We start from the raw sequence: 13,745 nt of genomic DNA, 5'->3' as shown, positions 1-13,745 counted from the left end.
GATAAAAATACAGCAGGTGCAACATAACAATAGTTCCTCTGAATTCAATGGAAACTGTTTCCTTGCCTAACCTGAGAGCAATCCAAACAGACAGAACCAGGGGAAAAGCATGCTAAATGCCTTCAATCTGCTATGGTTCATTTTGCGTGTCCACAGTCTCAAGACAGCCTGAACTTCCAGTATCTTAAGCCCAGACACTTTAAGTACATAAATTACCCTCTATTCTACAAACACCTAAAGACAGTGTTTTAACACTACCATAGAACACTGTCAGCCTTTTATAACACTCTTGAGCTCGACATGGCTGTTGGAAATCGAAGTGGTCTCTTAGCCTTCTTGCACAGCCACTCAACTAAGACATGACTAGTCATTGCAAGTTTCCACTTGAATTCACAGTCTTATTTCTAGAACCACCAATATGTGGATGCTTACTAGACAAGTATTGTTCCCTCATTTCTACATTTGGCTGCTTTGGGGGGTGGGTATTTTTAAAAATGTAAGCTGCACACCCATCATGCATGTGCAAAACGTAACTAACCATGCATACCCACCAGGCTTGGTGTCCTTGTAAATCAGACTCTCCAACCCATACAAGGAATCTTGTGAATGAGTACCTTGGTCCACATGGCAGCAAATAACCAAAAAAATGCATTTTGTTTAAAAGAAGGAAATCAGCTCCTGATTTAATATGAAGTTTAGAAAACTCATATGACACGTTAGTATCTCCATTACAGTATTTGACAGTCAGAGTCACTTCAGAATATCTAGTTTCCAAGACTATCTACATAGGCAAATTATGCAATGCTCATTTTACTTATAACCAGCAAGAGAAAAGAGCTGCAAGCTTTGGTCTCCATGTATGAGTTTTGATACTGACAGTTTTCAATAGCTTAGAAAACAGGAAATAGCGTCAGCTTGTATCAGCAGAGCTTGTTATCACTTCCCCATCACGCTACACTAACCACACAGCGACATGAACATTTTGCTCAATATTTGAATAGTATGTCTAAAGAAAATATCCCCAGGCCTGTTTATGACAAGAAACTCAAATAAATGCAAGTACTGAATCAAGATTCTGAACATATTAAGGTCAGCTGAGTTATAATCAAAACAGCATATACAGCTGAGAATTCATGGACCCTGATAACCTTCCAGTCAATATCTCCTAGATTTTCACCAGCTATTTTGTGCTCTTAAAAGCCCACAGAAAGAGACAAATTTCTTAGTTTATGGTGCAGTAGAGCAACTCGGGCCCTATGACTTCTGTATCTGCAAAAGCAAGGGATCTGCTCATGCAAGAACTCCACAAGTCCTCCTGAGTACAATATTCTAGTACAATACCAGAAACACAAGTAGCTACCACTGAGATATGATCATAGATTATCTCAAGTTGAGAAGGACCCATAAGGATCATGCTGCAGCATGACTGAGAGGATAACTACAGTTTAAAATAATCCGATTTGAATATTCCTCTAGCTTTTCCGTCACAAGGCTGAAGGTTTAAAACTGCAAAACATGACTACATCTAATTCTAGTTCTGTATACAAGGAGTTGAGCAACTGAGGGTTTTTTGGGGGTTTTTTTGTTTTGTTGTTTTTTTTTTTTTTTTTCAAAAGCCTTACAAATGCTGGATGTAGTAAGTTTCTTTCAAAACAACAACTGTCACAGGGGCACAGACTGACTCTTAATTATATGAAATTCCACAATTGGAATTCCTCAAGCAATGACCATTAGGTTAAATACTTCTTGTTATATTACCCCTTCATCCCATTGCTACTGGTGCAAAGAACAACGGCTAAAACATTGCTGCTTTACAGTATCCAAGTCCTACATAACCAGTGTTAAACCTCTATGAACATTCCTTTGCCCCAGTACGAAGTAATGGCTACAAAATTCGTTACTTAAGTTGTCTTAGCTCTCACACAGTTTCTGGCATATTAAAGGCAAGAAATAAAGCAAGGCTTCCTTCTTCACTGTAAACGGATTGCCAGATTGCTCTTTGAACTGCAAATGTACACCTCAAACTAGCAAAGCAGGAACAAGGCAGTAGAGTCCTGTAACTGGAAAATTAAATAAGCAAAGAGATTACAATCAAACCAATTTTTTCCAAGTGTTCTAAGCATCATTTCCTTTTCACTAACTTTTCCAAGGCAAATGACTTGCAGCATTACAGGTATCCTGGAGATGCATCTTACGAACTACTATACCACCCAACAAACAGGTCTCACTTCAGACAAAAAATTTCAGTAGCAACTTTTTCCTCTACCATAAGTAGTCACCTGTCATTGGTTCCGAGCTTGGTTTCTGTTCAAACAAGCCTAGTTTATACCTTAATTTTGTTAAAGATATTTGCTATGACAAAAAAAACCAAACAAAAAACCCAAAAACCACAATCAGGTCAACTGGACTGAAATGATCAATTATTTTAACCTATAATTGAAAGTTTAAAATGTTTTAGTGACCTAGATCAAAAGTTTAAGTAAAGTTTCCCATGTTCATGTTCAATTGTTTTCTTGTGCCATTATTTCCTGCTCAAGAAAGTCTCATTTCTCAATCCAGTCAAAACACAGCACATCATGAAAGGACAGCAGAAACTGAAACGAAAGCATTATTCTTGAAGTAAAAATTTACAAACCTTACCACTTCCCTTAGTTTCCTTTAAACAAAGAACAACCTGTCACATGCACCTCTAAACCACATTATTAAACATCTATTACTGAAGCTCTAAAGATAGCAACATTAGCCTCACACAAGGCAATTTCTATCTTTCATTCTATTCCCCTAGAGCTTTAAGAAAAAAAAGAAAAAAACATACCAGATTATCAAGTTCCCATTTCCAATGGAAGCTGACTGGATAAATGAATGGTAAACAAAACAAATAACGTTTCTTTCAAGCTTTAGAGCAAAAAGGCTTTTCAAAGCACTGTAGTAAGGTTAGCTAGACACTTGAAAACACAAAATTTAAGCCAAGCACAAAGCAGGACTCTTCTTTCATAGCACAGTCTAAGTCCTCAAACTCCAATGGAGGTTTGCATTATTAACTCAGTACCTTTTTCTGCCGCTTTCTGCAAGGCTTCCTCAATTCTTGCCAGTTCCTTTTGTTTATTATCCTGCAAGTATTTCTCTTCCTTCTCTGCATCATATTTAATGCCTGTAAGCCAAGTTGGGACAGCTTTAATGCTAAACTTCAATAAGTTCAACATATAAATGCATAATCAAGCAACGCACACCATATTCAACATTATGTTGCAAAACACCTTGTTTAAGATAAAAGCTATTCTAGGTTTAATTGCTGAAAGCTGCAGCCAGCCTCTGAAATTGTTATTTTTACACAGTAAGAGACGCAAAAGAATCATACAAATGTTTATGCATTACTTCATAGGAAAACCTTTCTGTGGAAATTCAGACCCATAAGTGTGGTCTGGGCAATATAATGCAGGTTTGTAAGTCCTACTACACATATTTGATGCTTTAGAAACTTGCAAGTTTTCTTAATACCAGAGGTTCTGATTTAAGAGAAAACTAATCAAGTTCTCTGATCCTCTTTCCTCTCCATAAAAACAGTTCTGATGGAATTACTACTTTAGACTGTTGTCAGTTAGAAGCAGATGAACTATATCATGCAACAGTCAAGAAGATCTCAACCATGCCAGAGAAGTGGATTCAGGATAAGCACACTTCAGAGGAGACTTGGCTGTTGAACTGAACTTGGAATGGATACAGCCAAGGTTTCCATAAAAGCAACAGGTGCTGTTTTCTCCCCACCCTTCTTCCACTACCTTGCCAGCATTTGCCTAGAAATTTCGCTAAGGGAACAGAATGTAAAAATGGCAGCTTACATGAACTACTTGCTATTCTACACTCATTTACATGGTATCCTTACATATTTTCCTCTACCATTATTTAACTGTGCTTGAATAGATTACGTACTTGCTCCAGGAACTATTAGAAGATACAAGCCTTCTAGAGTTGCAACAACTGCCTCGCCATAGAGATTCTTCCAAGGAATCTTCAGAGTAAGTTTATCTAAACAAAGCAGATACAGTCACATCAAAACAAAAATCTACACTGCACTTAGCCCAAACAACACCTCAGGCATTGAAGAGCATTAACCCTATATCTTGATGCCCTAAACACCTTAGAAGGTAAGGAGAAACCATGTGGGCTTAAACATTTTATAAGGCCCTTGAAGTGATAAAATACATGCAGAGAAAATATAAGCCATAGATTTAAGCAAGATGATGCAGTTTGAGGCAGAAGACTTTGGATCAAAACCCAAGATCATGACTGGAGTTGAATTCACTGGGATGAATGTGATTTTCCCAGGGAAGTAGAGGAAGAAATACAACACATTCATCTCCAATAAATGTTTCATGTGAAAAAGCAGTGTTGACCACCAAGGAAAGGCACTTTTAAAAAACCATGTATCTAAGAGTTTCTAAACCCTTGGCATGTTTGCCAGTTTCAGGAATCTTACCTAAACTCTTCATATTCCTAATCCATCCTTTAAAGAGCCACACACAGTCTGGCTTTATAGGCTTCTGCCTATACTAAACAGCTTTCTTGATCACCCATGTATCTGGGAAGAACTTCTCAGATATGTTTTTCATACCAGCCTGTAAAGTTACACAAACAGGATTTGCCAGATAACATTTTATGACTTATCCGGGGCAGTCACATTAGACTTCTATGCTAGTTTCAACAGCAAGTACAATTACAGAGATCACTTAAAGTTTGACAGAAGAAATTCAGAGGCAGGATGGACCTTAAGGCCTGTACTGAAATTTCCATTTCAATACTCACATTGAAACAAAACCTTACCTATCTGACCAACTTTTATTCTAAAAGGTACATCCAGTTCACTCTGCAAAGAAAAAAAAAAGTATTAAACAGATCCATGTATTTTAAAGATAAGATGCTTTATACAGCAAAATTATCTCTACTTCTGTTAAAAATATTTTCCCAGAACTGAAGTTCCAGAACAGAAACAGTTCTCGGTATGACAGCGATTTAATTATTTAGCAATACTCACACAAACTCAGGAATCCATAAGTGTGGTTAGGCTTGTAGAAAGCCTTAAAATAAAGCATTTAAACATTTCTGGCAATTCTCTCCTACAAATATGATAATGCCTTGCTCCAAAGGTTACTAAAAAGTAAAATTTTATCAACATACAGGAATTTAATTTTAGATTTGTATTGATTTGCCACATAGGTCTTTTCTTTTTGATAATAGCACCTAGTATTTACAAACATATAAGAAGCCTCACTAACAATACTGAGAAGTTCTTTGCAAAATGCCTGCCAAACACCAAGAACAAGATGGTCTCATAAAGATGAGCATCATGTGACAAGTGAGCAATTATTACCATCAACTGAAACCTCATGAAGTATCTCTCGTATATAGTGTACAGCAAAAGCAGAAATATAATTACAGGAATATCAAGAATATAAAAAGAGGGACAAAGTAAAGAGGAAGTAGGAGAAACTAAGTCAATAAGATAAAAAAATAATAGAAGTTAAAACATCAAGACTCCAGAACTGTCTTCCACTTCAGTATTCTTTTCAAATAAGTTAACCACAATTCAAAGACCTGAAGTCTTAATCTCAAAGATTATAAGCAAACCCACTTTCCCAAATGAGACTGATATTAACGACTTCTCTCGTCCCATGTACTAGAAAACAACCTTGACCACCACTTTTCCAACAACTTAAAAACATTTAACAGGGCTGCTCCAGAAAAGATGCTTAATATCCAAACTAACATCTCTGACAGATTTCCACTGTTTTTAAGAAGCATTCTGAACTGCAATTAGGAGCCTAGTATCAACAAACTTTAAGTGACTAAACTTGTGACAATATTTCCATGGCTTGTCCTCTTTTAGTGCCTCAAAGACACAATTGAAAAGCAAGAGCTATGGAGTATTTTAACCCTTTTCTGGTTATAACTGCATAGTCCTAGAAACTTCTTTATGTTTTAAATTCTTCGTGGTGACAACTGCTCTTCAGCACCTCTCAAATATTTCTTCCTGCAGGCTGCTGCATGTTAAAAATCTGGTCAATAAACTTAACTGAAAGTTTTCTTCTCAGTTTTTAGTTTACATTGAAATATATCAGGAGAGAAAAAGAAAACTGACTCACTTTTAAAAATAGTCTGATCTCCAAACTTTGTTTTTAGTAGTAAGAACAGGCATAAGAGGTTGAAACTGTGAGAGCAAAGATGTCTGCTCTTGACAGAGTCAGGAGCAGTCATGTAGAAGCAGATACCAGCAACCAATCCACTGCATTTAATACTGCATTTATGACCCACAGCTGAATTCTAAGGGGAACCAGCTCAGTCTGGCCTGCTGCAAGGACAGGACCATGAATTTGACCTTGAAAAATTAGTTTTCAGAAGATTAAAATTCCAGAGTGGGGGAAAAAAATTAAGCAAAGGCTAGAAATTCAAGATGTTTTAAAGTTGTTGAGTAAGGACAACAGATAAATTAAAAACCGTGAGAGCATTGCGGTCTGATGCCAACATGAAAAAAGATCATTTACTGAAAATACTTCAAGACTGTAACTGAGAAGAAACAGGCAGTATTATGTTTGATGACTTTTAAGAGCTGTGACCAGCTGGATACAAGTAAAGAAGCTCAGAGTTGAAGCTTTTTGATGGTAATGACTAATAAGCTGAGAAGCATATAACAAGTTGCTAAAAAGCTTAGGTCATAGCTTGCCATCAGTCATTTTTCATTATGACTGAAAAACAGGATACAGATGAAGAAATCCATCAGAAAGAATTCATTACTATCACTACTAGAAGTTTTTAACAAAGTAAAAAAGGAACATTAATAGCAACTGACCCATTATACTCCTGTATTTTTATAGCTGAAGTCACACAAAACAAAACAACAGCCTCAAAAGATAAAAGTATACATTTCACAGAATGACACTTCATGACTTTGTGTCAGCAAACTCTAACATATTTTGGGAAAAAATGGTTATATTTTCAAGGTGTCCAACAATTCATTTATAAAATAACTTTGTACAATTTTATTTTAGAAATCTTAGACTAATCTTCTTAAATTGACTGAATGAGCTGAAGTTTAAATTTTGACTGAGGTCTGACAAACTTCCATTTTAATTAAACGCTTTTTTACTGTGACTAAGGAAAAAAATGGACTCAGCAAGTGTAACACTAAAAGTAACTATTTGCTCATCTGCCTTTTCCTAAGGACTTTTTTTTCTTACATTTGAAAAGTACTGTATCTATATACAGAAATTAAAAAATAGTTATTTTCTGGTGGAAAACCTTAAGAGGAAAACATGAACAATCCAGACAGCAGCAGACAAGCAAACCAGAAAAAGTTGGACCATATCACATTCCTTTAATCCCTTCTTTTTCAAGAAGGTGTAGGCTACTTCTCTAAAAATGGTATTATCAACACTCCTTTAATTACTTTTGCATAGAAATCTAACATACTGCAAATGTAAAGAAGTCAGAAACATCCCTTGTTTTCAGTTCCTGGATTTGTCTTAGCTCGCTCTCAGCTCTGGTCAGTGACACACATGACTATGCATTTTTGTAAGTCAGAACTGCTACAATCGTTATCAACCACACTGCCATCATAAGAAGGAAAGACATGTACAAAGTAGATAACACTTCCTTCCCTCCTTTTTTAACTACCAGATTACAAAGATATTTGTATCAAGATCTTCAAAGTAAAACAAAGTTACCAGGAATGGATGAAATGGGCAGGTAAAATATGAAACAATTAACAATGAAGAGAAACCAATGATTAGGTCACACAAAGATCCAACATTTTCAATTCACAGAAGAGTAACAGTTCTCTCCAGTGAAGTCTGAAGCACACTACAGATTGCAGTGAGATTCTCTCAGTAGTACAGGTGTTCATTAGCTCAACTAAAGAACATAAAAATCAGCCAAGTTTTTTTTCAGACAAGAATATGAGTACTTAATGCAATTTAGTGCTTGTTTTTCCTTCAATCCATCATTCCTATTTTTAAAAGGAACAGAATGGAGCATTTGAATAACCATATTTTCTTTCAGAGTACACATCTTAATGTTTTAATAAGCATCAACTTACACAGAAAGCCATATACATAAGCTTCAGTCCCACCACGTGATGTACAAGGATGAACTTTTTCTCACTTCATCCCCACACCAACAACTGAGAAAGGAACCACTGTCTTTCAGAAGACTTCAACTGGATCAATCAATTTGCAGGAGTCAGGCCTTGAAAATTCATTTATTCAACCAAAGGTTAAAAAAAAAAAAAAGAATACCTAGGCCTATGCAAAGATCTAGTAAATTGTTCAGAGGCATACAAACATCTGCATGGACATACAAGTGAGGAAAAAACGCTATGACGTAACAGAATTATGATTATACAGCAGCAGTCACTGCAGAAATTAAATCCTTTAAATTGTACTGGATGACCAAAACAGTAACAGAAACGCACCAACATCTTATCAAAGTTTTATTATTTCAAGCCTCAAATACTAGAAGAGGTTGCAGATGCATGTATGCATAAAACACTGGGAAGCTTACTTCAAAACCCTGTTACTAACTTCTCAAAAGTTATTTTTCCTTCTGAAGGAGCACACTTACCTTTTCAACCATAGCTTCTTTTCTTTCTCTGTTCAAGTAACATGAGTAAACTAGAAGCAGTTAACCAAGCACTTACTTCCAATAACCATTAAAGAAGGCATACTGTGTAACATGAGACTACAGTAATATTTTATCCTATGACCTAGTCTTTAGATCCATAAAAACAATTTTTAAATTATTAGAATACTTACTAACGCGTTCTCCTTTATCTGTAAATTGTCAAGCGCCACATTACCTGTTTAAAAGAAAAAGAGAAGTACAGAACAAGTGACTTCAACCATCATGTAATCTGGAACAAGGAACACTACAACCCTCCCAAGTACACACGTATGAAATCTGAAAACCTTACCCCAGTTAAAGAATAGCACAATAAATGTCTAATTTGTCAGAGTCATTAAACCCTGATTATTCAGACAAAATTTCATGGCGGAAGAGATCACAGAAATATCATCAATTTAGGTGTCTGCATGTTTCTACTATATTAAGTACACCTACAATAATACGAAATCTTTCTTACTATTCACTTTGTTGTGAATGATAATTACAGTTCTATCGAGGTAGGGTAGACTAGAAAAATTCTACCTTGTTTTTGATTATTTTACATAACAGAAAAGTCAGTCATGGAGCCACAAAACCGCATGATTATTTTCACAAACAGATTAACTTCTCCTGACATAGGCAACATAACAGGATTTCCAAAGGGAACACTGGCACACAAAGTCGTACCTGGGGAAAGCACATAAAATATACCTCTTAGTGCTTTAATGCCAGATTCCTTAGCGCTATATTCAACTTTTAATATAAGTATTAATAATTTTTAAGTGTTAAAATACTTACTACCATAGCAAAAGCAAAAATAAGATGATGAGAAATGTCTCATCCCTTATGTATGGAAGGCATCTAAAATAGCCAGGCTTCTCTAGACAGCACTTCAACTGTTTTTTTGCATGCCTACAGGGTAGTAAGCTGAAATGTTTGATATATTCACTGAGAATAGCTAGTCCACATTATTGCACTGCCAGGTCTGTTTAATACACATTATTTACACCAATAAATTAGCAGGTGAAAGACACAGCTCTGCAAGCACCCCATCAGCTGCACCACAACCAAGGCCTCCCCCCCTCCTGGGGCCCCCGTGTATGAGCCACCCCACGCTCCATGGCGCTGCAGACACACCCGACAGCACACTCGGACTTCCACCCAATATACTCTCAAGAAAGAGAAGAGAACAAATGGGTTTGTTTTCCCCGCCGACGGTCTCCTGCCTCGGAGCACTCCGAGGCCAGCGACGTGCCCCCAGGCCTGGCCTCAGCCTCTGGGAGCCGCTGCCCCAGCGGGGGAAGCTCCTCAGGTACCCGCGCCCAGGGCCCCGCCTCGTGAGGGGGGAGACCTTAACAAGCTCCTTGTCGCCCCACAACCTGGTGCTGCGCTGTAGCTGCGCGAGGATGTCGCCCCAGCCCCCTTCACAGCCAGAGCGTCGCCTCACGGAGGCACAACAGCCGGAGCCTCCGGGGAGAGCCCGCCGCTACAGGCGGGGTGGGGGCCGCCACTGCGGGGAGCCTCAGCCCCACAGATCGACCGGCGGCCCCTCACAGAGAGTGAGAGGGGCCAGAAGGGCCAGAGGCCACGGGCACAGACCGACCGACGGCCCATCACGGGGAGGGGGACACGACAAGGGGCGGGTCCGCGGCCACCGGCTGACCGACTGCCCCTCACGAGGGGCCGCGGCCCACAGACCGCCCACCCCTCACGGTGGGCGAGGGGAGGGGGCAGGTCCGCGGCCGCAGACTGACCGGCCGTCTCTCACGGAGGGCCGCGGCTTCGCAGCTCGTCCTCTCCTCACAGGGCGCCGCAAGCCCCCAGGCCGAGCGCTCCTCAGAGGGGACGGCGGCCCCGCAGCCCGCCAACCCCTCACGGAGGGACCGCGGCCAAGGACACGAAGAAGCGCCCGCGCCCGGTGACAGCGGCGGCCCCGCAGCGCCGCGGCAAGGTGGCGGGAGAGGGAAGGGGCTCCTTACCCCCCCATATGCCCAGCTTGAGCTGAGACTTGTTCAGGTTCTCCACATAGTCGCCCAGGAAGCGGTTCAGCAGATCCGCCACCACCGACTCCAGCACCATGGCGGAGGCGGGCCCCACCGCGCGCCAGCCGCGGCCCACCGGCAGGGGAGCGGAGCGGAGCAGAGGGGAGGGGGCCGCGGAGCGCGGCGTAAACCAGCGCCGGGCGCGTCCCCGCAGTCAGGTGACGGGGGGGGGGGCGGGGCGCGGCCTGACGGGGCGGCGCCGTGCCCGCGGGGCCACTGCCGTGCCGCTGCCGTTCCGGGTGGGGGCAGTCCCCGGGCGCGCACCGACCCGCGGGCGCGTTTCCGAGGCCAGGACCGGGGTAGGGGCGGCCCGGGCTGGGCGAGCCGGTGGCGCCTCAGAGCCGTGGGGGTAGCCGGGGGCGGGGCTGGCGCATGGGCGGGCGGCGCCCCCGCGCGGTGCGGTGCGGTGCGGTGCGGCGCGGCGCCTCCGCCGGAGCGTGGCGCAGCCGGGGCTCCCCCCGCCTCTCGGGGTGCTACGAGCAGTCACGGCAACCTGCCTGTCTTTTACGGGCACCCCCACCGCGCCTCCCCACCAGCCCCGGGAACGGCTTGCGGGTCTGGCTGGAGGCTGACGGCGCGGAGCGTGCGAGGCGCCCGGCCCGGTACCCTCAGGCCCCCTCAGGCGATTCCCGCCAAAGCTGCGTGTACACCTGAGGTACGGGCTAATCACTTGTCTACGCAAGCGCTAGGCTTCAACGCGGTGCTGCCGTCTTCCCTGTTCCCCTCTTCATTTAGGATATATGCGCATGCTGAATGCAGCTTCCCGGATGGACACCTGTTTGCATCGGTTCCGCTGGGATTAGACGGAACCTGGCTTGTCTTTACGGTTCATAAAAAACCTGTAATTTCTGTTAATCTAGCTGTTCAAGTGACATGAAGACTCAGACGAAGGGAACACAAGAATGTTGATCGTAAACCCCAGACTATTTAGAGTTAATAGCACCACAGAGAAAGTAAATACGAGCATGCTACTCTGAGTGCCACGTCAACACTGGAACAAGTTTTAATTTAAATCTCAGGGGGACTAATCTCTAACTGGTTATGTAAAATCATTCTGAAGTCGTAGGACCTCCATTACTCCTGGAGAACAGCACCTTGAAGCTCAGAATGACACATCCAGAGAAAGGAAATTAATATTAGCAATAGGATTCAACCTCAAAAATACATGAAAATACATCAAGACCACATGATCACACTGTTAACAGGGTAAAACAAATACTGCTTTAAACAGCATACAGATATATTTTGGAGCTTAATGCAAGATGTTGTAAAACCACAAATAGTTTGAGAAAAGTTTTAGATAAATTGATAAAGGAAAGGTCCATCAGCAACTGTTACCCCTCTCGTTCTGTTACAGCCTATTTCAGGCTCGCAAGCTCCCTCTTGCTGTAGTTGAGGTAAATCTAAAGAGCTCTGCTTGTATCTTTTGACTTCATTTGGATAGTGGACACACATGAGATCACCCTCATCCAAATAATGATGTGTCGAATGCCTTTTTAGTTTGTTAAATATGTGCTAAATCATAGAGTCCATTCCAGAGCATGCAAGCAGCACAAGATGATTTATTATTTAGCACCTTTTTTCGCATTGTGAGAGAGAAATGCCACACCTGTAGCCCATTACTATACATACATACACCTACCTTTCCTGCAAGCATTTTTAACATCAAAGATTCAATGGATAAGTCAGACCCTTCTGCCTGGTCTATGCCTGAATATAGATAAATTGGTTTTACGTTGAGTTGTTAGTGCTGATTTTGTCCTTTATGAGAACTGTAACTGTGGCAACCCAGAGGTGATTTCAAGGACCATAACTCTATACCTTCAAACTAAACATATTGTGATTCTGACATGATTAACAGATGAGATTACACTATGGGTTTTTTATTCGTGCATGGCATTAAAATAATCTAAAACATGTTTAAATTATTTTAATAAAGCTATATAAAGAACCAGCACTGACTAGACCCTCTCTAATAATTCATTCCTGACAATTTTTTTTAATCTTGGGTAACGTGTTAATACAACTTATCTTCCATAATGCCTTAAAAATTCTTCACCATGTAACTGATTTCTGAATATCCTAGTGTTTGAAATAGAGGAGAGAGTTTTAAAGTTACTGAATTCTCATTTTATGGTCTATTTAGCTTCAGATAGGAAGACAAATTGCTGATTAGATAAACTACAGAAACTATAGAAAATGGCAGTTTATATTTTATTTGTTTAAACTATAGAAACTATAGAAAATGGCAGTTTATATTTTATTCATTTGTTTAAACTATAGAAACTATAGAAAATGGCAGTTTATATTTTATTCATTTGTTTAAACTATAGAAACTATAGAAAATGGCAGTTTATATTTTATTTGTTTTCTTCTTTTGTGCAGTGTTGGCTGTTCGAAGCCATCCCTATCATACGGAAGTGGCAATGCCACAAAACGACAGGAAATTGTGAATAGAGCTCCCACTGCCATTCTGTTAGGTAACAAACTTTATCTTATTATGCTTTTGTCTATACAAACCACAGCTGAATAAGTAAGGTTTGAGCAAAGTACTGGCTAATCAGTGGCAACTCATGCTCTTAGTGTATGTAAATATAAGAACAATTGTGCAAATCAATGGTATTAAATGTTCTCTATAACAATTATATATTATAGCTGGGATGATATATCTGTTTTCTACTTTGCTTTTCATAATGGTCATAACAATTTCTGCAGAGCAAAAAAAGTTAAAAGGGTGTTGAAAAACATAAGAAAACAGCTTGTATGTGGTTAAGTAATTTCCTAATTGACTAAAGTGTTTACCTAAAGATCTTGAAGAACCCCATGAATCTTTAAAATCATCTTGTTGTAACATATATTTGAGTAAATGAAATTTCCACTACTCTTTCCAAACATGTTTTCCTAACAAACATAAATGTATGACCTAGTGAATCAAAAAAATCGATCCTGAAGTAATGTGATTTCACCTGGAAAAGAACCCCAGCAAGCCACATCTGTGTCATATATCCTGTTTCAGTAAAACCTACATAGATTTTAAAAAATTAAAGGAAA

General features: G+C 40.3%; 1 protein-coding gene across 5 annotated transcripts in view; it reads right to left on the bottom strand.

Moving 5' to 3' along the window:
- VPS13C (vacuolar protein sorting 13 homolog C) overlaps positions 1-10,889 on the bottom strand; it is a 97,773-nt gene extending 86,884 nt beyond the window's left edge. For 2 of the 5 annotated variants that reach the window (XM_074880759.1, XM_074880760.1), the window contains exons 1-6: positions 10,632-10,889; positions 8,805-8,848; positions 4,822-4,864; positions 3,931-4,026; positions 3,050-3,151; positions 552-614 (exon numbers count right to left, since the gene is read on the bottom strand). In XM_074880759.1, coding sequence (XP_074736860.1) covers positions 552-614; positions 3,050-3,151; positions 3,931-4,026; positions 4,822-4,864; positions 8,805-8,848; positions 10,632-10,731 — 448 coding nt within the window. In that variant the 5' untranslated portion in view covers positions 10,732-10,889. The remainder of the gene's footprint in view (positions 1-551; positions 615-3,049; positions 3,152-3,930; positions 4,027-4,821; positions 4,865-8,804; positions 8,849-10,631) is intronic. The other 3 variants (XM_074880756.1, XM_074880757.1, XM_074880758.1) reach the window with 2 other exon arrangements.
- Between the last annotated feature and the right edge of the window lie 2,856 nt (positions 10,890-13,745).

This window comes from Strix uralensis, chromosome 11, assembly GCF_047716275.1.
Source record: "Strix uralensis isolate ZFMK-TIS-50842 chromosome 11, bStrUra1, whole genome shotgun sequence".
NCBI lineage: Eukaryota > Metazoa > Chordata > Aves > Strigiformes > Strigidae > Strix > Strix uralensis.
The sequence above is the reverse complement of the archived record's forward strand: the minus strand, read 5'-3'. Positions and strand labels throughout refer to the sequence as shown.